This window comes from Papaver somniferum, unplaced genomic scaffold (genome assembly GCF_003573695.1).
Source record: "Papaver somniferum cultivar HN1 unplaced genomic scaffold, ASM357369v1 unplaced-scaffold_125, whole genome shotgun sequence".
In the NCBI taxonomy this organism is placed as follows: domain Eukaryota; kingdom Viridiplantae; phylum Streptophyta; class Magnoliopsida; order Ranunculales; family Papaveraceae; genus Papaver; species Papaver somniferum.
Window position 1 is genome coordinate 16,210,992 of NW_020621603.1, and position 24,689 is coordinate 16,235,680.

General features: G+C 36.6%; 1 protein-coding gene across 4 annotated transcripts; it reads right to left on the reverse strand.

Moving 5' to 3' along the window:
• Positions 1-12,380: 12,380 nt before the first annotated feature.
• LOC113331418 lies at positions 12,381-17,679 on the reverse strand. Of its 4 annotated transcripts, none has more exons than XM_026578124.1 (12): positions 17,521-17,679; positions 17,244-17,306; positions 17,072-17,148; positions 15,676-16,983; positions 15,385-15,561; positions 15,061-15,284; positions 14,841-14,970; positions 13,721-13,968; positions 13,288-13,590; positions 13,054-13,179; positions 12,864-12,971; positions 12,381-12,761 (listed from the first exon to the last, which is right to left on the reverse strand). In XM_026578124.1, the coding sequence occupies exons 8-12, from the start codon at positions 13,877-13,879 to the stop codon at positions 12,567-12,569; spliced, it is 891 nt and encodes a 296-aa protein (XP_026433909.1). In that variant the 5' UTR covers positions 13,880-13,968; positions 14,841-14,970; positions 15,061-15,284; positions 15,385-15,561; positions 15,676-16,983; positions 17,072-17,148; positions 17,244-17,306; positions 17,521-17,679; the 3' UTR covers positions 12,381-12,566. The 4 variants fall into 4 exon arrangements, with proteins under 4 accessions (XP_026433909.1, XP_026433907.1, XP_026433910.1 ...); XM_026578122.1 differs by having other exon boundaries at positions 14,818-14,970; XM_026578125.1 differs by having other exon boundaries at positions 13,721-14,970; positions 15,385-15,556.
• Positions 17,680-24,689: the final 7,010 nt, after the last annotated feature.

Consider the following 24,689-nt stretch of genomic DNA (forward strand, 5'->3'; position numbering starts at 1 on the left):
ACTCTATAGTTATTCGGTAGACAATACATATGATGCATATTCATAACTCCAAACTATGCATATTCGGGAACATGTTACTTAGTTTTACTTCTGATTGTTTAGAATCGTAGTTTAGTCTTGGGGAGTTACTTCCGAATATATAGGCCAAAGTATTATAGGTTACTGAACTCCAAATGACGCATATTCGGTAGGAAACGATCCATCTCTTTTTCCGAATGTTGGTTATTCGGTGGCTAGGTACTTATTTTGTTTTCCGATTATATATAATCGTAAATATTCTTTTGATATTAGAACCGAATATACAGGCCAGAAAAACTATAGGTTACTGAACTCCAAATGACGCATATTCATTAGGAAATGATCCATATCTATTTCCGAATGTTGGTTATTCGGTGGATAGGTACTTAGTTTTATTTCCGATTATATATAATCGGAAATAATGTTTGGAAATTACTACCGAATATACACAATCTATTTACTAAAACTTGGTTTCTTATGTATATAGGCATGGATCTATGACCACTTCCCTATCCTGAAGTTGGCCGGAGAGAACCCGGGGTGGTGCAAAGGTACTCCTAGAGGAACAAAGTATATATTTGAAGACAACCGTTCTAGGACAAAAGAGCAGCATTTGATTCGCATGAGGGAGATTTTGGACCAATTGAAGGCCTCGGACGTATGCTTTGATCCATACAAGGAAGATCGAGCCAGTGGGCATATAAATGTTCGGTCGGACTTGTCCCTTTATTTTGGACCATTGTGGCACCCCACAGGATATGTGATGTATAACCCCTCTAGGGTGATGATAGACACATTTTCATGTCTAATTTGATCATAATACTATATATTGTTGGCACTCGATTTTGTACTTATTTGGTTATTTTATGTATTTGTAGGTGTTTTTGGAGAAATAAGCTTTTGCGGCGAATTTGGCTTGAAAAGTGGTAATTGCGCGCGTGGGAGAAAATTGCTAAAAGCACCCTTCATCAGGATAAGGGGCACCTTAATTACTAAGGGGTATCCACGACTATTTACACCCCAGGGTGTCCCCAAAGGCAGCTACTATCGACACCCCTACTCTGGATAGGGGGTAACCATCTTTATTGTTTGAATAATGTTTTTTTGGCGGGAAAATGGCAGCAGCGAGGAGCAGATTTGGAAATCGAATTTCTACGTGATTTTAGGAGATTAAATGGTTGTATTTGGTACTTATGGACTCTAGAAGACTCAACAGGGCTGTTACAATCGATTGGACCCAACCAATTGGGCTGGAATGGCCGGGAGAAGTGATCAAAGTCCAAACAGGACACGTACGCTTCTGTTGAGTTTGTAGATTTTGTGAGGAATATTTGGGAGAGTTTCACGCTAGTGATTGTTGTACTTGGTCCTGTTCAAGTCTTGATAAGAGTTTGGTGGCAAGTTTATACCTAACAAACGCGTACAGGGAGATCACAAGAGAGATATTCTCTCAACAACGCAGAGAAGAAAAAAAAAAGTCGCGGATTCGGTAGAGATTTTTCGGGATTAGAGGACTATATAAGAGTTGGTTCAAGTCATTAAGGTGTTAGAAACCCTTAGGAGAGAGTTGGGAGTTCACGAGAGACGAGAAGAAGAAGTTACAGGAGGTATTGTTGTTGCTGCTCGAGAAGGAAGAAGACGACGAAGAACAGACTCGCAGAGTCTGTCGTTCTTCGACAGTCTTAAAAGCGGAAACAAGTATCGTTCTTATACAGCAGTTTCCTTATATCGTTTATTTTCAGCCCTTACCATTTTGTAACAGTGACGCTGTAACACTTTTACAGCGTTACAAACTTCAATTCTAAATTATTTTCATCAATAAAAACACCTATTTAGCCATGAACACATCTTGTGAGTATGTTTTTGGGATGAGGAGCTAAACCCATTAGCCGAGACGACGGAGGAAGCCATTGATCCATATTAATTGGTATAATTCTAATTTTATTATTTATTTGCAATATTATTATTTGATTATTTGCATGGAATTGAATTTGAAATATTAGTTTTTATTGAATAGTTGTGAATTATTTTGATGAAGCATGCTGGGTTTTAAAAACTTTTGATGTTTTATACTTTGTGATTACAATTATTACTTCAAAAATATATTTGAAGCAAATATTAGAATTATTTTTAAAGATAGAATTGCATGATTATTATTTAGAGTTTACTATTTAATTGGTCAATGGTGGAATCCTAGTCTTGGTATTTTCTCTAAAGGTTTGAACTATTTTATTTATTTGCCTGTTTAATTTAAATCTAGAAAAAAAAATTTCTTCACAAGTCTGAAAAGAACCCAGTTTTTACCACAACTACAACAACTTTTGGAAAACCACCAAATTTTTGGCGCCGCCGACGCGGATTTGTTTTTAGGTAGCATTTTTTTTTAGATTTTTTTTTTTATAATTATTTTTATTTGTTCATCTTTACGTTTCTTTGGGTGTTTCTTTGATTTGCAGGTTTGAAGTTGGATACTAAGGACTTGGAACAAAGCTTAAAGCTAAAAGAGAAGAAAAAGAAGACAATTTTTGTTTTAGGATTTAGTTTTATTATTATTTTTTTTAGAATTGTATTAAGAAATATTTTGTAATTTACTTTTTCTTTTGCACTTTATTTTTGGACTTTTGGACTATGAACTTTGGACATTTTTTAATTTTTTTAAACCCTACGGAAGGGTACCCTTAAATACAAACTGTGTGCAGGGAAGGACGACGATTACGATATCGTCTCGGCCCCTCGGGTTCGCACATGACATAGGAGTCGTGGCCCGAGTCGACTACAACGGTTCTTCGCCCGTCTGGTACGGGAGGTAAACTTCTAAACACCCGCGAATCTCCTGTCAGCGGGTTTACTGTACTCCTTAAGGTGATTCATTGATTGAGGACGAATTTGGACTGTTTTTAAATTCCTACTAAAGGGAAAGGCCTGGCCAATACAAGATAGGGTTCGTATTTCATCACCGTTCCCTTCTTGCCCGCCTTAGGTAAACGAAACCTAACGCGAACCCAAGCTTAAAATTTGATTAGAACGAGACCGATAGGGTAACGAGCTTGGTAGGAAAATCTTTCGAAAAATATTGGTTACTCTTTTAGCATACTTCGAAGTTCATGATGGTTTCTGTGAGTTGAATGCGTGACTGCGCCGCCTTGTGATAGCGGTGAGGCCTTGGGTATCAAAGCTCCACTGAGCTTCCCTCGCCTCGATTCAACTTACATTAGCTCGGATTGATTCCAGAGGGGTGTGCTCAAATTGTAACGAATTCCTTTTCGAAGGATTATAAGCTGCTCTAGAAAAAATCTAAGTGGAGCCATCATGCTTGTTGTTTGCTAGAAATCTTTAGGTTTGTTGTGGTAGAGTCGAGTCAGCCTGCTGTGTGATTGCTAGAACCTTCCTGTTAGGATTTTTTATTTCTTTTTGATATTTTTAGTGTATGCCCGATTTTGTTAGGGATTGGAAAAGAGATACTCTAGGTCGATTGATTAGCGAAAAACCTAGTAGTTCTTATGATATAAGCAGGGAGCTCGAAGATTCTTCTTTTGAGAGCCGTGTTTTTGGAAACTTCAGTTTTGAGAATCTGTCTCTTTGTGAGGAAAGTACCCCTAGTACTTCTGTTGTGCCGGCGATGGCAACTTTGAAAGATTACATGTTCCCAACTAGGACCAACCGAGCTTCGTGCATTCAATTGCCAGCCACTACGGCTAATTTCGAGATAAAACCTAGTATTCTTCAGATGATCCCTATATACTTAGGAAAAGATGATGAGAACCCTTATTTTCATATTAGGGACTTTGAGGAAATTTGTGGAACAATTAGGATAAAGGACCTTACCGATGAAGTCTTGAAACTTAAGATGTTTCCCTTTTCTTTGAGAGACAAAGCCAAGACCTGGCTGAACAACCTACCGTCTGAATCCATAGAAACATGGCAGGAACTTATCGCTGCCTTCTATATGAAGTTCTACCCTAAGCATAAAACTGCAGCTGTTAGGCAGAACATTAGTACTAGTGTGCAACAAGAGGGAGAGTCTCTTTATAGATTTTTAGAGAGATTCAATGATCTTCTATCCCAGTGTCCTCACCATGGATTTGATAAGATGAAACTTGTAGAGATTATTTATAATGGTTTGGACTATTCGACCAAAGCCATGGTTGAGTCTATGTGCGCTGGTGAGTCCACTAGTAAAAATGCTGATGATGATTTTACCTTCTTAGGAGTTATCGCTGAAAAATCCCAACAGTGGGAATCTTGTGTTGAACCCCCTAAAAGACTCTTGGTCAATAGAAGTAGCACCAATATGGTAGATACGAGTTTTGCGTCAGATGCTAAGTTTGTTGCTTTGTCCAGAAGGTTAGAAGCTTTGGAAATGGGTCAGTCTAAAAATAGGTCCCTTGTTGAACCTAATAGAGCCTCTCAAGTCTCTAGTTGTGCAATAGAGCCCGATAATTCATTTTGGGAAGGTCAGGTTAGTGAAGAACAAGCCCATGCTGTCTATAACAACGCTAGGTTTGAGAACCGTCAGAAGTTTGACCCATACTCAGAAACCTACAACCCTGGTTAGAGAAACCATCCTAATTTCTCTTGGTCTAAGGGCCAGATTCAAGGCCAGCCTAGCAATTCTCAGCCTCCTCCAGGTTTTGCTTTTAAGAACTCTTCAGGTCAAGCCCAGTTTCAGAACACTTCTGAGAAAAATATCTCTACCTTAGAAGAAACTCTCACTATGTTAGCAAATAACCATGACATGCTATCAAAAAACCACCTTAGCTTTCAACAAGAAACTAGGAAAGATTTGAAGAATAATTCCCAGAGTCTTGCCAAATTAGAACTTCAAGTAGGACAAATAGCTAAGTTTATAAGTGAAAGAGAAAATGGAAGGTTCCCTAGTCATACTGATCCTAACCCCAAAGGAGAGAAATCGTACAATCATGTGAATGCTGTCACAATCCTAAGGAATTGAAAGAAAGTTGACAACAAGGTTGCCATTCCTGATAGTGAACATGCTATAGTTCACCCGTCTGAGCCAGAGAATGAAGAGACTGATAGAGTCTCTAAAGAGACCAATGAGGGTCCTGTTGAGATCGACTTTGTTCCCAGAGCCCCATTTCCCCAGCTGCTAGTTCCGACTAAGAGGGAGTCCAACTTTAATGATATATTGGAGGTTTTCAAGCAGGTTAATATCAACCTTCCATTATTAGATGCAATTAGGCAGATTCCCTCTTATGCCAAGTTCCTTAAGGACTTGTGTACGCGAAAGCGTAAGCTCAGTGTCCAGAAGAAAGCCTTCATAGCTAGTCATGTGAGTTCTATTATTCAGAATACCACTACTCCTAAGTATAAAGACCCAGGGTCCCCTACCATTGCTTGTACAATAGGTAAGTACCGTGTTGAGAAAGCGTTTCTTGACTTAGGATCCAGTGTGAACTTACTGCCATACCATGTGTACCTCAAGCTAGGACTTGGTGAGATGAAACCTACCCAGATAACACTTCAGTTAGCTGATACGTTCGTGTGATCGAGGATGTTCTCATAGAGGTTGAAAAGTTTATTTATCCAGTGGATTTTATTATCCTAGATACCCAACCTGTCCCTGACCCAGAGAACCAAATACCAGTGATTTTAGGTCTCCCGTTTTTAGCCACGTCTAATGCGATCATAAACTGTCGAAATGGTATTATGAATCTATCTTTTGGTAATATGACTATTGAGTTGAATATTTTTAATGTCAATAAGCTACATTTTGAGCTAGATGACACGTGCATTGAAGAGGTCAACATGATAGGAACCTTAGTTCCGAAGTCTGTACCAAACACCGAATCGGAAGATCCATTAGAGAGTTGTCTATCCCGTTTTAGCATGGATTTTGACGATGATAGCAACATTGAACAAGTAAATGCTCTGTTGGATTCCATTCCTATGTTAGATACCGATAGATGAAAATCTAGGTTTGAACCATTACTAGCTACCGAATCTACCTTAAGCCCTTATTTCGAAGAGCCTAAAGATCCTCCTAAGTTGAACCCCAATTATGCATTTGTAGGCCCATCTGAGATTTTGCCTATAACTTCCGATTTGGATAGTGATCATGAGATTAGGCCAGTAACTGTGCTTCAACACAATAAGGAAACTCTAGGGATGACCATAGAGGATATGAAACATATAAGTCCTATAGCTAGTATACCTCAAAAGAATTTAGAGGATGAACCACCTGATTATAACTCAGAGAAAGCAATTGACCTTTTTCAGGAACCGGATGGTCTAGAAATTAGGAATATTGTGACTAGTTTATCTAGAGACGCCCAAAACTCTAAGTTTGGGGGTAGTGAACTAGAAGAAGCTCTAGAGTATTTTAAATACTCTCCGGATCCGGAAATTCAAGCCATAGTTAAAGGTCTTACGGAGAATAGTGATTACCCTAAATTTGGGGGTAGAGATTGTCAATTATCCCCAGTAGAAGTCCCTAACTTGGGACTCAAGCCTAGTGCATCTGAGGTATCGCTTGAGTCTATTCAGACTCCACAACCTGATCCTCCTGATAATGTCCAGGAGAAAATCCATATGTTAGAGACCCGTTTTTCGGATGAATCTGTTTTCTGAGACACTCATATGAAGCCCAAGTGGGTACCTCAGATAAATCTAGTTGTCTTGCGAGAAACTTTAGATCAGGTTGTGCTCTATCTGCTCATTTTTCTGATCTTGAGCATTTGTCTCCTATTCATGGCAGTTCTATTTGGTCTTATGGACCCACAATTGTTTCGACTATTGATATACGACTTTGGAAGGTGAAAATTCTTTTAGAGGTATTTGATGTCTAGCTAATGACTATAAATTTAGCATTTACTGGGAGGCTCCCGCGTTCATGTGATACGGTAATATCCTTCCTTATTTTTTTTCCCTCCAGTGGTAATACTTTCTCCTTGTTCATGCTTTTAATTTCATCTTTAGAACATTGAGGACAATGTTAGATTTAAGTTTCGGGGTGGGGAAGAAACACTTTTTGTCACCTTTTTGCAATAAATAAACTCCAGAGCCTAGAAATTTATGCGTATTTAGGATGGCACTAACCAATCTAAGTGGATGGAAGCATTTGGTTTTAGGAGTTGAGGAACCAATCTGATTAGATGGAAACATATAGAAGAGTCTATTCATAAAAGCACAGAGCTCAGGTGTTAGAAATAACATGATAGTTCCACCATATCTCGTTGAGTCCTTTTCACTTCTATTTTTATTTTATTTTGTTTTTAAACTATGTTACTCTAAGTGATTAGGTGGGGCTCACGATTCAAGTTGTTACCAATGCTAGGGTGAATTAGAGTGATTGAGATACCAAAAAAAAAAAGTTAAAAAAAAAAATAAAAAAAAAAAAAAAAAAACCAGACCATTTGACCAAAAGGAATAAATTCAATAAAGTCGACCACTGGAACCCTTGTATATGCCAGTTGTGTTGACCTAGAGTTAGGTTATCGACCACTGGTTCCCTTGTATATACTAGTGTGTTGATATTAGTCAGACTAGTATCTCAATCCAGTAGGATAGGTTCATTTTGGCGGAGGCCTTCAGACAGATATGGGATACGCCGTTCACTTAGTAAACATCAAAACCATCTATGTTTTTCTGTATCCATCTCTTAATATTTCCATGTGATTAGTTTGACTCCGAATATGATGTCCATAGTGCAACTATCTGAGTAGAGATCTGTCACTTATATATGAATTTTAGTATGCTTGAGCGCAAACTCGTGTACATCAATTGGAATTTCGCATCAGGGTACTTCCTCTTGTATTCAATAAGTATGCCAACCAAGGAGATTCTTTAGTGCCTTCCAAGGTTCGTTGTAGATAGCTAGGGTCTGGAGTATTAAGGTTTTGTGGGTATATCTCTTGTAAGCCCTCCCGAGACTATAACTCGGCCACTAGGGCCACCTAGGGGTTTAAAGGCTTATTGCATACGCTAAATGCAATCGACGATGCCTGCGAAAGTGAGTTAGGATTTTATTTTGTAGTTTTGATTTGCTCGGGACTAGCAAATAATAAGTTTGGGGGTATTTGATAGACAGGTTCTTGTGTCTAATTTGATCATAATACTATATATTGTTGGCACTCGATTTTGTACTTATTTGGTTATTTTATGTATTTGTAGGTGTTTTTGGAGAAATAAGCTTTTGCGGCGAATTTGGCTTGAAAAGTGGTAATTGCGCGCGTGGGAGAAAATTGCTAAAAGCACCCTTCATCAGGATAAGGGGCACCTTAATTACTAAGGGGTATCCACGACTATTTACACCCCAGGGTGTCCCCAAAGACAGCTTCTATCGACACCCCTACTCTGGATAGGGGTAACCATCTTTATTGTTTGAACAATGTTTTTTGGCGGGAAAATGGCAGCAGCGAGGAGCAGATTTGGAGATCGAATTTCTACGTGATTTTAGGAGATTCAATGGCTGTATTTGGTACGTATGGACTTTACAAGACTCAACAGGTCTGTTACAATCGATTGGACCCAACCAATTGGGCTGGAATGGCCGAGAGAAGTGATCAAAGTCCAAACAGGACACGTACGCTTCTGTTGAGTTTGAAGATTTTGTGAGGAATATTTGGGAGAGTTTCACGCTAGTGATTGTTTTACTTGGTCCTGTTCAAGTCTTGATAAGAGTTTGGTGGCAAGTTTATAGCTAACAAACGCGTACAGGGAGATCACAAGAGAGATATTCTCTCAACAACAAAGAGAAGAAAAAGAAAAGAAAAGTCGCGGATTCAGTAGAGATTTTTCGGGATTAGAGGACTATATAAGAGTTGGTTCAAGTCATTAAGGTGTTAGAAACCCTTAGGAGAGAGTTGGGAGTTCACGAGAGACGAGAAGAAGAAGTTACAGGAGGTATTGTTGTTGCTGCTCGAGGAGGAAGAAGAAGACGAAAAACAGACTCGCAGAGTCCGTCGTTCTTCGACAGTCTTAAAAGCGGAAACAAGTATCGTTCTTATACAGCAGTTTGCTTATATCGTTTATTTTCAGCCCTTACCATTTTGTAACAGTGACGCTGTAACACTTTTACAGCGTTACAAACTTCAATTCTAAATTATTTTCATCAATAAAAACACCTATTTAGCCATGAACACATCTTGTGAATATGTTTTTGGGATGAGGAGCTAAACCCATTAGCCGAGACGACGGAGGAAGCCATTGGTCCATATTGATTGGTATAATTCTAATTTTATTATTTATTTGCAATATTATTATTTGATTATTTGCATGGAATTGAATTTGAAATATTAGTTTTTATTGAATAGTTGTGAATTATTTTGATGAAGCATGCTGGGTTTTAAAAACTTTTGATGTTTTATACTTTGTGATTACAATTATTACTTCAAAAATATATTTGAGGCAAATATTAGAATTATTTTTAAAGATAGAATTGCATGAATATTATTTAGAGTTTACTATTTAATTGGTCAATGGTGGAATCCTAGTCTTGGTATTTTCTCTAAAGGTTTGAACTATTTTATTTATTTGCCTGTTTAATTTAAATCTAGAAAAATTGTTTTCTTCACAAGTCTGAAAAGAACCCAGTTTTTACCACAACTACAACAACTTTTGGAAAACCACCAGGTGATGTGACAACACGGGTATATACAACATCAACCTGTGGAGGAAATGGGGGATTACTACAAATTGGAGTTGGAGTTGTGCTCTTCTAGTGGTGACAATCTCACGATTTTTCACACAAGCCCACCTACTGTTCTTGATAACTGGGATAAGAGGAATGACTTCATTATCGACACTGGTAGACGAACCACCCGAGGTGATGAAAATTCTCCAGGCTATATGAGTTGGTATAACAACGTATCACATCCTTTGGTTATCCGTGAAATCAAATCCAACACTACTGCGGCGGGTTCAAGTTATAATTGTATCATCAAAGACAAACCAGCTGGTTATGATAGACTGGTGCGCGTTCTTATATTTTTGTTCATTTTATATTATTCCTATAAATCTTAGGTAATTACCGTTTGATGTTATGTCATTACGTATAAAAAACAGGTGAATAGGTTCAAGCGTGTTTCCAAAATGTTAACTGCATGCCTGAAGAGCGGAGATCCCATGCCAGCTGAGAAGATCAAAGAGGCTAGAGACCTAGTTGATAATATGGATAACGAAGATTATGCTTCCCAGTTTGGGGAGAAAGTCACGAAGAGGCATCCGCCCAAGGTGGCAGTATCAAAGACGGGTAAAAGAACTCGAGCTTCATCGAGCGCTGAAGGTGCTCCAACTGAAGCTGCTCCAACTGAAGGTGCTCAAACCCGTGGTCGTGCAGGACTGGGAGGTAGTCACGGTCGTAAAGTAAAGAAGAGCAGATAAATGACAATGATTTGTGTCGTACATTCGGGACTTTACAAGGGCCAATATAGAAGGTTAGACAACCCATATTCGGAAGTTTGGGTAACTGAGTTGACTTCCGATTATTGCAAGTTCAAAATTTGAAAAGTATTAGTTTTTCCCAAATTCTGATTTTTGGGCCATCGTACATTCGGGACTTTACAAAAAAAATTTATCCTCCGAATATTACAAGTTCAAAACAAACCATGCCATGGCTCAAGGTGGTTCCAAGGGAAAATATAGAAGGTTAGACAACCCATATTCGGAAGTTTGGGTAACTGAGTTGACTTCCGATTATTGCAAGTTCAAAATTTGAAAAGTATCAGTTTTTCCCAAATTCTGATTTTTGGGCCTTCGTACATTCGGGACTTTACAAAAAAAAATTATCCTCCGAATATTACAAGTTCAAAACAAACCATGCCATGGCTCTAGGTGGTTCCAAGGGCCAATATAGAAGTTTAGACAACCCATATTCGGAAGTTTGGGTAACTGAGTTGACTTCCGATTATTGCAAGTTCAAAATTTCAAAAGTATCAATTTTTCCCAAATTCTGATTTTTGGGCCATCGTACATTCGGGACTTTACAAAAAACAAACCATGTCATGGCTCTAGGTGGTTCCAAGGGCCAATATAGAAGGTTAGACAACCCATATTCGGAAGTTTGGGTAACTAAGTTGACTTCCGATTATTGCAAGTTCAAAATTTGAAAAGTATCAGTTTTTCCCAAATTCTGATTTTTGGGCCATCGTACATTCGGGACTTTACAAAAAAAAATTATCCTCCGAATATTACAAGTTCAAAACAAACCATGCCATAGCTCTAGGTGGTTCCAAGGGCCAATATAGAAGGTTAGACAACCCATATTCGGAAGTTTGGGTAACTAAGTTTACTTCCGATTATTGCAAGTTCAAAATTTGAAAAGTATCAGTTTTTCCCAAATTCTGATTTTTGGGTCATCGTACATTCGGGACTTTACAAAAAAAAATTATCCTCCGAATATTACAAGTTCAAAACAAACCATGCCATGGCTCTAGGTGGTTCCAAGGGCCAATATAGAAGGTTAGACAACCCATATTCGGAAGTTTGGGTAACTAAGTTGACTTCCGATTATTGCAAGTTCAAAATTTGAAAAGTATCAGTTTTTCCCAAATTCTGATTTTTGGGCCATCGTACATTCGGGACTTTACAAAAAAAATTTATCCTCTGAATATTACAAGTTCAAAACAAACCATGCCATGGCTGTAGGTGGTTCCAAGGGCCAATATAGAAGGTTAGACAACCCATATTCGGAAGTTTGGATAACTAAGTTGACTTCCGATTATTGCAAGTTCAAAATTTGAAAAGTATCAGTTTTTCCCAAATTCTGATTCTTGGGCCAATATAGAAGGTTAGACAACCTAATTGGTAGATAAAAATTTAAGTTCGCTACCGAATGTCCTATTCGGAGGAAATACGTGTATCGTTAGCAACCCTCAACATTTTGTTCTTCGCCATGATTCTCACCTTCTTCTTCATATCCATCCATTTTTGTAGTGATAAAATGGGTTTTCCTTTTTTTCCTTCACCTTCTTCTCTATAACTCTAACAACTCAAAAATGAAAAAGAAATGGAAAAAATGAAACAGAAATCATTATAATACTGCACCGACTACAATCGGAAGTCTGGTAATATTTTGGCTTCCGATTGCAATCGAGGGATAAAAATGTTATCATATCCTCCGAATATATAAAGGTAATTTTGCTATTACGAATTACGCGAGATAAGGGCTTGCTACATTTTCCCTTTGTGTGACCTTTTTTGTTTTATTGTTGGCCCCTAAATCCTTTTGAGTGGCCCCTAAAAACGCGAGGATATATATGTCAGCGTCCTTGTTCTTTTGTTTTTTTTGAGAATTTTGTAGTCTCCACGTCCGCGCAACCCAATATATAAGGGTGTACAACAAGACTACTGAAGATCTGGTATGACCTGGTATAACGAATTGAAGACAATAGGTTCAGACGTACTTTGCAAGCAGACATGCAACCACTAACAGATGACATGATATTCTTTCAATAACGAAAGAGAGAGTCTTTCCATAAAACATAGTTCTATCATCATAATTTGTTTACACCACAGAACACGGTCCTCTATTAGCTGTTTTACCCCGAGCAAAATCTAGGTTTCATCAGTGGATTTTGATTGTTGCTCTATTAATCAAACTCTTCATCATCAAACTTGATGGGCACCCTCCTTGACATGACATAAATGACATCAGGATCATCCCAGTCATATTCATCATCCTCTCCGGTGGGAACATCATCACAAATATCGACATCATCATCCTCTCCAGTGGGAACATCATCACAAATATCGGCATCTTTCTTTAGTGAGAAATCCAGACCTTGCTGTAGAGGAAGATATGACAGGAACCATATAAAACAACAAATTCCTGTCTGAAAATGCTGAGCGAATAAATACAAACTAACTATAATTAACAACTATATTACCTCGTCTGAAGTCTTAATACCAGTGGAACTACATCGCATTTCTACTGCTGCCTTGCGAGTACATCGCGGAACAAAAACTTCTGCTACCATGTGAATCACTTCTGACACCTGCCATAAATAGCATTTGATGTGTTTAAGTAGGTACAGTAAAAAATTGGATGCTAATCAACAAGGTTAAGAAAGTGCTTACTGTTTTCTGCACGGCTAAGAAGTCATGTAAGACTCCGTTACAAGATGCAATTAGTTTAACAATTGACGCATGAAGCTGACACAAGTCTGCCGAGTCCTCGAGCCGAGCATGTTTTAATAGATCGACCTGTAAAAAGAAAAAATACATCCGCAATAAATTTCAGTATTACCATGTGACAATGATCGTACAAAAATGATACATGATAAAAGAAAACTAATAAAGTAAAATGTGTACCCCAAGTTTGATTGTTCCGTCAAGGTTTTCACGTATAAGATCCAATTGAATATTCACCAATGATGATTCGTATAGAACTCTCCATAAAGTGATATTTTTGTGAGGTGAGTCTTCGGAAAGAATAGAACCCCTTAATGAAAATAGTTTCTGAACTGTTTCATCAATCTGCTCTGACGTTTTCGTGACAGATTTGGCAAATTCTATTTCAGATACAACCTCAGTATCAAAAAGACTGCCAGTGTCTTCCAGCAACTGCTTCCTATGCTCTATACCATCAAAATATTCCTTCTCGATCAAGTTCCCCTGCAAAAGAAACAATCTGTGATCTTCAAATTTCTATTAAACATGTTGCTAAGTACAGAAGGGATGAAAAAGATAAAGAAAGACAGCCCAGGTGCCTAACAGAAGACACACGAGATAAAATCATGTATACCTTACTGAGTACATCGTAAAAACAACCAATCAGCTTTTCTGTAACAGAACTTTTACCAATCAGCTTTTCTGTAACAGAACTTTTACCAACAATTTGCCCCTGGAGAACACTGCGCAACTGATCTAATATTTTAAAGCTTGAGCGAAGCAGCTGCTTCATCGATTTCGGGGCAAGATAAACCCGGGAACATTCAGCTGCTGGAAATTCTTCCAATTCCAGGTGCAACCACAAAAACTACCCATCGATTGCTGCAACACAAACTCATTTATAAGCAAGGACACTAGACCAAATGACACCAGCAAAGAAGATGATGCAGTGGCAGTTTACTCCTTTTTATACATTAAAAATATTTTAGTTTCCATTCTATAGAAGGGCATTAAAGTTCCTCATTAATACTTCATTTTATTTTCTTTCAGAAGGGTTTAACAATTCTGGTATTTAATAATTCTTAGAATCTGTCCCAGGCAACGATACGGATACGGTATCGGATACAAGATACCAATACGCTACTATGATACACAAACTTGAAAAACTAAAATACGGCGATACGGCATACTCAATATTGATCAGTGGTTTAACATAAATATATTGTATATAAGATAGAAACTTAACAAAATACTTACATGTGTTTGCATGATTAAAATATAATCTGTATGATTAACCTCACTGAAGAGAGAAAAAAGTCCGGATAAGAAAGGAAGAAAGCCTAGAGCAAGATCAGCGGACAGATTCGGAACTAATGTTTTGTCACTATAGTTAAAACTTCTCATAGAATCTAGTAAAATATCTGAATTTTCTAATATTTAGTCAAAGTTTTCTAACTGAGTTATATCTTGAAGTATTGGGAGTATTAGTACGCGTATCTGTGTAAATACGTATCGATACGGCTGATTATTTTTTTAGGCGTATCGTTGCAACCCAGCTTTTTATTATAAAATCATCAGTTGATTATAGAAGCATATGTACTTCTAACCTAGGCTCAATTTATCTGAGTTCTACTTGTTTCAAATCTGTGTTACATTGCTCTTATCTGTTCGTAAACTATTCTATACTTCTGGCTTTTAAGAAATCCACCAAACGAACAGAAAACAAATTACTCTTGCATTCATAAATTTCTTGCCCTTGATGATTCCAAGAATCTTGTGGAGTTCATCGTTGACAGTTGTTGAGCAATTATCTGATTTGTCCTCAGCTTCCTTCAGCAACGAAGATGATTCCCGTGACATGATATACAGACTATCAAACACGTGCTGAATTTTTTTGATACTGTCAGATATAGCCCACTAGAATGAAAACAAACAAAAATACCAAGGATATACTAATTTGTTTTAAAGAGTTACCATTTGTTTCCACATGCACTTCACAGTGAGATTCTTGCTCCTCACTAAAGGACACTCGTCTTCATCTCCATCAGAACCAACATTGGATTTTTTTGTGAATAAATCATTTAAGCGAACAATAGATTTTTTAATTGCAACAGATGCTCAACAAAACGATATGCAACAGAACGCTGCTCCTCTTGTATCATGATGAGGTAATCAAGGAAAGAGGCTAACTGTCCAACCTATGAAGAGACAGAACACACCATGAATATTTATCAAATTCGCTACAAAAAATAAAAATAAAAAATAATATGGAATTTCTTATGACAAATATGGAATTACCTGCTGTCCATTGAAATTTCTTTCAAGTTGAAAACAAATTTGACACACCCTGAAGAAGTCTTTACTTGCCTTTTCCCAGAGTAACTCTGAAGTTACATCTGGAAGCAAGTTCGACAGATAATATGGCCCCTGATTGATCCGGCTTTGTAGTTGGTTAGCAGTGACCTCCCGACTGCTCTGGTAAGAAGTTCAGTATATACCCATCAGAAGGTAACAAAACTACACGACTTAAGATGGAACTAAAGACTGGCAAAGCTCTAGATTTGAACAAAACTTAAATCAGACGTATACCTTAAGCACAATACACTTGTGCCATAACAGCCCATGACTTTCTAACAGCTTTTGAAACTCAGATAGTGGCACCAAATTTCCAGAACTCGTGATTTTATTGTTCCAGAGGTTTGTACATTCTACTACAGCTGAGCTAATCTTCTCAAGTAGTTGACGTAAATTCTCTGATACCTCCACGTTTTCGAAGCATGGAAGATCAAAACTGATAGCTTTACTGATGAATTTTGCACTCTCTGTACGTTCTACTAAATCACCTGATACCCCCGAGTTGAAAATGCATGGAAAATCCACAGCGAAATACTTACTGATGAATAATATTGCACCTTCAAATTTTGCTTTTGCTGTGCTAATGTTTTCAACCGAGTCTAACAGGTTTCCGAAGCCAGAAAGTGGCACCATCTCTCCAGAACTCTTCCAGAGGTTTCTACATTCTGCTGCAGCTGTGCAAACCTTCTCAAGTGATTGACGTATCTCCTCCAGCACCTCCAAGTTTTCTTTTTTTGGAAAATGTACCTGTACCTCCAAGTTTTTAAAGCATGGAAAATCCGAACTCAAAGGCTTACTGCTGAATTTTGCACATTTTTTTACCATCTGTTACTGCTCTGCTAGTCTTCTTGAGTGATTGACGTAAATCTTCTGATACCCCCGAGTTAAAAACGCATGGAAAATCCAAAGTAAAAGGTTTATTGATGAATTGTGTGTACTCTTTTTTACATTCTGCTATTACTGAGCTTGTCATGTTTCCAATTGAGTCTAACCGCTTTTGAATGTCATGAGAAAGTAGCGTCACCTTTCCAGGACTCCTAAATTTATTGTTCCAGAGGTTTTTACATTCTGTTACATCTGTGCAAATCTTCTCAAATGATTGAAGTAAATCCCCCAAATCCAAGTTCTTAAAGCATGGAGTATCTGAACTCACAGGCTTACTGCTGAACTTTGCACACTCTTTACCATCTGCTACTGCTCTGCTAGTCTTCTCAAGTGATTGACGCAAATCTTCTGATACCCCCAAGTAAAAAACGCATGGAAAATCCGAAGTTAAAGGTTTATTGACGAATTGTACGTAGTCTTTTTTACATTCTGATATTACTGAGCTTATCATGTTCTCCACAGAGTCTAACCGCTTTACAATGTCATGAGGAAGGAACACCATCTTTCCAGGACTCTTGAATTTATTGTTCCAGAGGTTTCTACATTCTGTTACATCTGTGCGAATCTTCTCGAATGATAGAAGGAAATCCTCCGAATCCAAGTTTTTGAAGCATGGAGTATCAAAACTCACAGGCTTACTGTTGGAACTTGCACACCCTGTATAGCGAAATGGTTAGAAACCGTCTTTGAAGTTCACTTCTGCTAAATGAGAAGAAAAAACCCAATAAAACTTCTTAACCCTCACCATCAGGTGTCCCTCCGTAACATAAGTTTCCAGAAGCAGAAAGAGTTTTCTCTCGGTATCTTTTGTGACCCAAAGATCTGTATTCAAGGATACAAAAACAGCCCAATTCAAACAGAAGAACCTTGCATAGGAATATAATAACCAATGTTCAAAAGAAATTAATTTCACAGACCTTCCTGAACCCAGCATATCCTTTGAAATTGGCACTTGATCAGTGGTTGTGTTGCATCAAAACCTGCACAAGTAATTTTCTTACTATGTAAACAATGATTAATGGATTATATACTGCAAGGAGAATGATAATAATTCTATCAAAAGATGATAATATTTACTATGATTTTTTTTACAAAATTTTTTGGATGACCCTATGATACTTCAAAAAATTGCATATACTAGAAGAAAATATAGTAGATCAGATTTCACAAAATCCCGATAAATACTAAACTCACCGTTTTGTTATTCTCTTTATCAAGAACCTCTAAATCCCTTCCTTGTCTACATTTAAAAGTAAGTTGGCGGAATTTTGACGCCACCGCCTTCAACAGCGTTACTGCTGAGAGGAGAATAGAAGAGAAAATTTTAGGTTTATCTCCAAACTTCGGTTTCCACAATTTCGTTTTTCTAATAAGCTACGTGTCACCCGCAGCTTTTCTGTAGTACTATATTTCTCTTTATTAGAATATGGGCCGTGCCGTAACGGCACGGGGTTTGCTTTCAACAAACAAAAACGTGCGACGCTACATAAATACCCCGTCACAACTGATTTTCACACCTCGGTAATTTTGTTCGCTCTTTACAGGCATCTCAAAACCCCAAAAAACTTTGGGAAGGAATCTGTAAACCAGAGAATTAACTGTTGGCAGGTTGGTTAGGCCAAGTATCATGGTGCCCCATTTTCCTTCCCTATCTTAGGGAAAATTTGATTGGGAAAATTAGGCTCAGGTCCCACCCATGGGTAACCCATAATATGAGGCCCTTAATTAAAAGAAGTTTAAATCTAGGCCCCGAATTATTAAAAGACCTTGATACCCTTATGCATATTGTCAAGCCCGTAATTAAATATAATTTAAATTTAGGCCCGAAATTATTAAAGTACAGTGTGAATGTGTAAACAGAAGTTACACATGCATATGGCATGTGTATCCAGAAGTTACACATCCTTATGACATGTGTAATGCAAAGTTACACTTGTATATATATGCAAAAAATAGACATCAAAAAGAAAATATAAAAAAATACATGTATTACTTTAATATTCGTTTACAACAATTTTTTAACATGTGTAACTAGAATTTACACACACATCTGTCTAGTGTAATCGAGAGTTACATATGCGTCTATCTAGTGTCATTGAGAGTTACACATGCATCTGACTTGTGTATTCAGCGTTAACTCCAGTTCCAGCGAGACCAATACCACAAATAGCAAACCATGACTGCGGTTCCTGTCTTCGTTGAACACAAAAATAGTTTCAGTGTATATAGAACATATAATAGTTTCTCAGATTCTATAGAACCTTACATATAATATTTCATGAAAAATGAATCAACTTTTTGTTAATAAAATTACCAAAAATAAGAATAACACTTTTTGCATGTGCATTTAGCATCTGTAACTAAGAGTTACACATGCATATGGCTAGTGTAACTGGAAGTTACACATGCATCTGGCTAGTGTAACTGGAAGTTACACATGCATATAGCATGTGTAACTAGGAATTACACATACATATGACTTATGTAATCAGCAAATACTGAGCCTAATTGTGTACCTCTGGCAAAAAAATTCATCAAAGCATCAAAACTAACAAGCTTCAAAGACATCAGTGTCAACTAATGTAGTAGTCACCATTCACATTCTAAGATATGCTTTTCCCGTGTAAGCAAGTAACATTGCAAAAAATTATGTAGCAGAAACAATGTACGAAAACTAGAGGTCTTCATATACCATCTATTTAGCTACCGAAGACGCAACACAATACAAAGAATTCAACAAATATATCCGCTAATTATTACTCCTACCCTAGCACATTTACATTTTGCTTATTTTGTTTAATGTTTCAAAAACTAAATGAAATGTATAATAAGGCACAAGACTGACCTTTTAGCATTTCTTCCAAGCAACTGCACTGTTTAAGGTAGATACTCCATAAGCCAACACATGAACTGTCCCAAAAAAACGCCTGCAACATAAAGTGTACAACAAAGCCTCAATCAGTATTGAAATACATAATCCCCAGACATTGCAATAACAGAACTAACCATCCTCACTTCAAGTAAACACTCGAAATACTTGTTCATCCTCTAAAGTCTACAACCACCATTTAATAACATTTAACCACAAAAAACTCAAATATTTGCCTCAACATAAACAATCGATGGGTCACAAGTTCATGTTCAAATTAGCTTTTCAATAATCATAAATCAGGAGAAAAAACAAAAATGCAAAGCAAAGATGAAAAACACTTGAAAAGTAGTAAATAACCTCTTGTTTAATAAAGAACAAAAAGTAAAAAAAAACTTGAAATAAAATTTCACCTCAATGTCTTCACAGTATACTTCCAACAACACGAGAATCGAAGCTCAGCACTTCTTGCATCTCATACGCACACTGCTTGAAATAAAGTTTCACCTCAACGTCTTCACATCTCATATGCACATCTTGTGTAAACTGTAGTTACATATATACAATGCTTGTGTAAACTGCAGTTACATATATACAATGCTTGTGTAAACTGCAGTTACACATCTTGTGTAAACTGCGTTCTATCATGTGTATATATAAGTTACACATCTAATTAGCATGTGTAACTAGTAGCTACACATCCATTTAACTTGTGTAAATAAAAGTTACATATCTAATTAGCATGTGTAACTAATAGTTACACACCCAAAAAAGGTCAGATAACTTACAACAAATAAACATTTCTCTTCCTAATACAAAGTTCAAATGAATACATCTAATACAAAGTTACATATCTAATTAGCATGTGTAAGTAAAAGTTACACATCTAATTATCATGTGTAACTAGAAATTACACATATATTTAGCTTGTGTAACTAGTAGTTACACATCTGGAAGTTACATACCCTTATTGCCTCCTAGCACCATAACTTGTTTATCTGGCTCCAACAAGGCCACTACAACAAAACCACATACTATCTCTAACCTGTAAACAGAATAAAACATATTCATCAATCTTCCAAATGGAAATCAAAACATACATGCAACACACAATGCACATCTAAACCCTTGGCGACATAATATCCATCAAAACTTAACTGCAAAAAGTATATAACAAAGGCATATCCTCACCTCAAGAGTGGCTACAGAGTTACAGACTCAACAAAGTAGATTCAACACTCAACAATACAACAACATCACCAGTTACATATGCATTTCTCTGCTGTAACTAAGAGTTACACATGTATTCTCCTAATGTAACTCAGAGTTACACATATCAAACCTAAACCTGAAGTGTGAGGAAAAAAAGCTCGTCTGCAATACTTCATGTATGATTTCAGGTTCAAGCTTCCATTCAATCAACTTCAAATCATTAACTCACAAACTCAGTTTCACAATCAAACCATGAATCACATGATGCAAAATGACAGTAAGTAGCATTGTTGTAGTAATTTCAACCATAATTGAAAACCAACAGTCTTTGACCTCATAGGAAAACATCATTCTCCTAAATAAATCTATACACACCTGATTTATAAAATTGAATCCACACATTCCTTAATTTTTCTTCAATCCAACTGAAAATCACCTAATCTAAATGAACAAAACAAAATTAAATGATCAAAAACAGATCAAGATTGATTTTCATAGGAAATCAAATTTGCGATAAAACTGAATCAAAATTGAAATAGAGAACGAAATTAAAATTGAATCGAGAAATTACAAACAATAACAACAACTAAAAATCAAAACGTGCCTTGATTCTGTTGTTGTTCTTCCGAAACAGTGATGATTCTTCTTGATTTCCGAAATTAAAAGAAACGACAACTTCAAATCAGAAAACCTTACATGGAGTAGATTTGAAACAACAAGCTAGAATCAATTGAGAGTTCGTACATAGATGATTAGTTGTTAAATAGATTGGAATTGAATCATTCAGATCTATAAATTGATTAATTTTTCAAATCAACTGAAAAATCTTAAATCATTCAGATCTATAAATTTGAATCAATACCTTTCACATCTTCGAATCAACTGAAAAATCCAGACGCGGATCACATCTATTAAGTTCAATCGATTATTTGATTGAACATCATCGTCATCATCGTCAAAGATCCATAAACATCATCTTCTTCTTCGTAAAACAGAGATATTCGAACTAAGTTTAACAAATCCATAAACATCATCAGCAGAATCTCCAGATCCTCAATGACGAATGATTTTACGAAATTTCTATTAAATCAAATTGATTCGAAAAGTGAAAAATGAATCTGAGAAAACCCTAGAAATGGTTTTCTCTACAGACGAGAGAGAGAGGCAAGAGAGAGAAAGAAAATTGAGAAATGAAAGTGTATCTACTTATTTTATGCTTGTATATATAGAAAAGGGTAATACTGTCATTATGAAAATGTCACTTTATTATCAAGCCCTTAAAATAAAAGTTCATGGCCTAGAAATATGCAAATGTGAAAGAATGGAGTTGATAGTGTAGGATCCATTTAGTGGGGCTTCTATATATTGAACCCATATAGTAGGGGGTTCTAGTATTTTTCACAATTTGATTTGCCAACCACTATAATCTCCCATATCCCTACTTGTGTAGGGATATTTCTTCCCTAATTGACAAAGTGGATCAGATCTGATCCGCCTTGTAGGGAAGGAAAATTCCATGGAAACTCAATTTCTTGTGAAAAACTGTTTAAACAAATACTCGGTTTCCATGACATTTTACACGTAAACCGAGTTTCCGTTTCTGTAAATTTTTTTGTTTGACCTTTTTTCTTTTACACATCTGTCACACTCCACCCTAACCATCCATCATTCACAATGGCTCTATCTTCTCCACCATCGGATTGCAAGGGTCATTTTCTCAAAAACTTCTCAAATATACTCAATAAATACAACTCTAATTTGTTTTCTTCTTACAATTTGTTTTCTTTACTAAAATCTCTCAAATTATCTTCTTTAAGAGTTTTAATTTATTTATTTTTGCTCATCAATGTCGGAGACTCAAAGGGAAAAAAGGAAACACAGAGCGAGATTTAGTAATTTGGAAGATGTTCACATTGTTACCACGTATTGTGCTCTAGATGGAAGTAGTTTTGAAGATAAGAACAAGTTTTATAAAACCGTTTTTCAAAAATTTGTGGAAGCTTGTGGTGGGAATCCGCACGAGCGTACTATAAAAAGGTTTAGCGTAATCAAGAATAAAGTGGATAACTTTTCTGAATGTGTTGAAAGAGCCGCTGCAAGTAATCCGGGCTTGGACACTAATAACCGTGTATGTTATCTAAATATGTTCATTATAGTTGTTGTATATGTTGTTTGTAATTAGTTTTAGTTATGTGTATCTTATTTATGGTTTGTTGACATTGATGTAGATGATAATTGCGAGAAGCTATTAAAGTGAATACACAAAAAAGCCTTTTCTCGAGATGTTGAGTACGAGATAAGACGTACCAAATGTACAAGTAGGTGTAGCTGAAGATATGGATCAAGATTATAATCCTATGTCATCACAATATCATGGAAATTTATCAAGTATGTTTAATACTCAAACCCCATCTTCTCAGAATTCATCCGCAAGCCAATTCGTCGAGACTCCATTTGCAAATCAAATTCCAAAAGCTAATAATGTCTGTTAGAGCACTTCTCGGTCGAACTCGCAAGCGTTGCTATCCCAAGCTTGTTGTCAAGTTTAGTTTTCAAAACTATAAGTCTTGATTTCTAGTCTACTTATATCTAAGTCTCGTATTAGGATAGAAAGTGTAGTTGAGCATTAGACTTCACGGCGTTCATCGATTGAAGACGAAGAACTACTAAGGGGAGCTTGTGGAACTTCATCAAAAAAAGGTATGTCGAGACTTGAACTCATCTATCACTCAAAAGTCTATCTACTCTATCTCCTATTTGAGGCAAAAGTTGTATAGCTATATAGACTTCAATCATACACATTTGATATTTCGAGTTGAGTTTAACTCGCTTACATATTTCTCGAAATATGTGTTGGCAAGATTTCGCTTTAACCAATTTCATCTTATACTCTTGACAAAATTCAAAAGATGATCATGTGAAAATCGCCTGGTAACATCTTACATGATTTGTGTGAGACAGTCATTTGATGTAGACTCAGAATGTTTCGTATTGATCATTCGGTCACTTGAAAATTGCTTTGAAGCTAATAGTTTGTGTGAGACAGCTATTCCCGTCTTTCGAGAATGTTTCAATGGTTGAAATGAGAGTTTAGAACAATTGGATATAAGCACAGTATGCATACTTGCATATGTGTAATCCAAGTTCGAGAACCATGGTATGCATACCCGTGTGCGTACTGTTTGAATTGTCAAGGTCCGGGAACTCAGTACGCATACCGGTAAGCGTACTAGCATGAGGTTCAAGTTCTGGGACTTTACTAAGGTTGTGGTATGCGTACCAGTTCGCGTACCGGCGAATCCAAACTCATTTCGGCCACTAAGGTATGCGTACATGTTTGTATACTTGAGTGGGTGATGTTCTAAAATCGGTTTGTTCATGAACTAATACATTTATGTATTAAGGAATGCAATCTGTTGCAAACCGTGGCTATTATGTTCATGACTTGATTCAAGTGAATCAAAATAGATTTTGCTTCAATCGTGTCTTGTATACTTCTACGAGAATATAAACAATTGAACAACTCTAAAACTAGTTTCATTTGAGTTATTTGAACTAGTTATGGTTAAGATGAATAAGGTTGATATGAAAGTGTTCATATGGCTAACTTCAGTTAACTATTGTTGAGCCAACAAAGATGCACACGTTTAGGTACGGTTACTCATATCTAAATGAAGTCACTTTTCATTTGTGTGTAGCAAGCTAAGTTCGATCTAACGGTTGAAAGATATTAGCTTGAGTCTAATCAGGTTTTCATCTAACGGTGAATATTGAATACTTTGTTACCAAGGTAACCTTGATTGCAAATCCTGATTTGAAGACTATATAAAGGAGAACTGTAGCAACTGGGAAACCTAATCCCCACACCTCATGTGTGATATTAGTTGTGACTAGAGTCGATTCTCCTTTAACCTTAGGTTTTTCTAAAACTCTATAGGTTAACAAATTAAAGACTTCATTGGGATTGTGAAGCCAGACCCAACTATTTATCTGTAGTTACGTGATCTGATCTTGTTGTTTTCTATCGTGATTGAGTACTATCTTCTCTAAGATTGGCTCGAGATTTAATCTCCAATAGACAAGATAAAAAGTAGTCACAAACATCTTCGTCTCATCGTTTGTGATTCCACAATATCTTGTTTCGTTACCATACAATTAAGATTATTGTGAAGTGATTGATATTTTCAGGCTATTCTTCGGGAATATAAGTTTGGTATATCAATTGGTTCTTATTCACCTTGATTTATCAAAAGACAGGATAAAAAGTCATAGGTTTACCTGT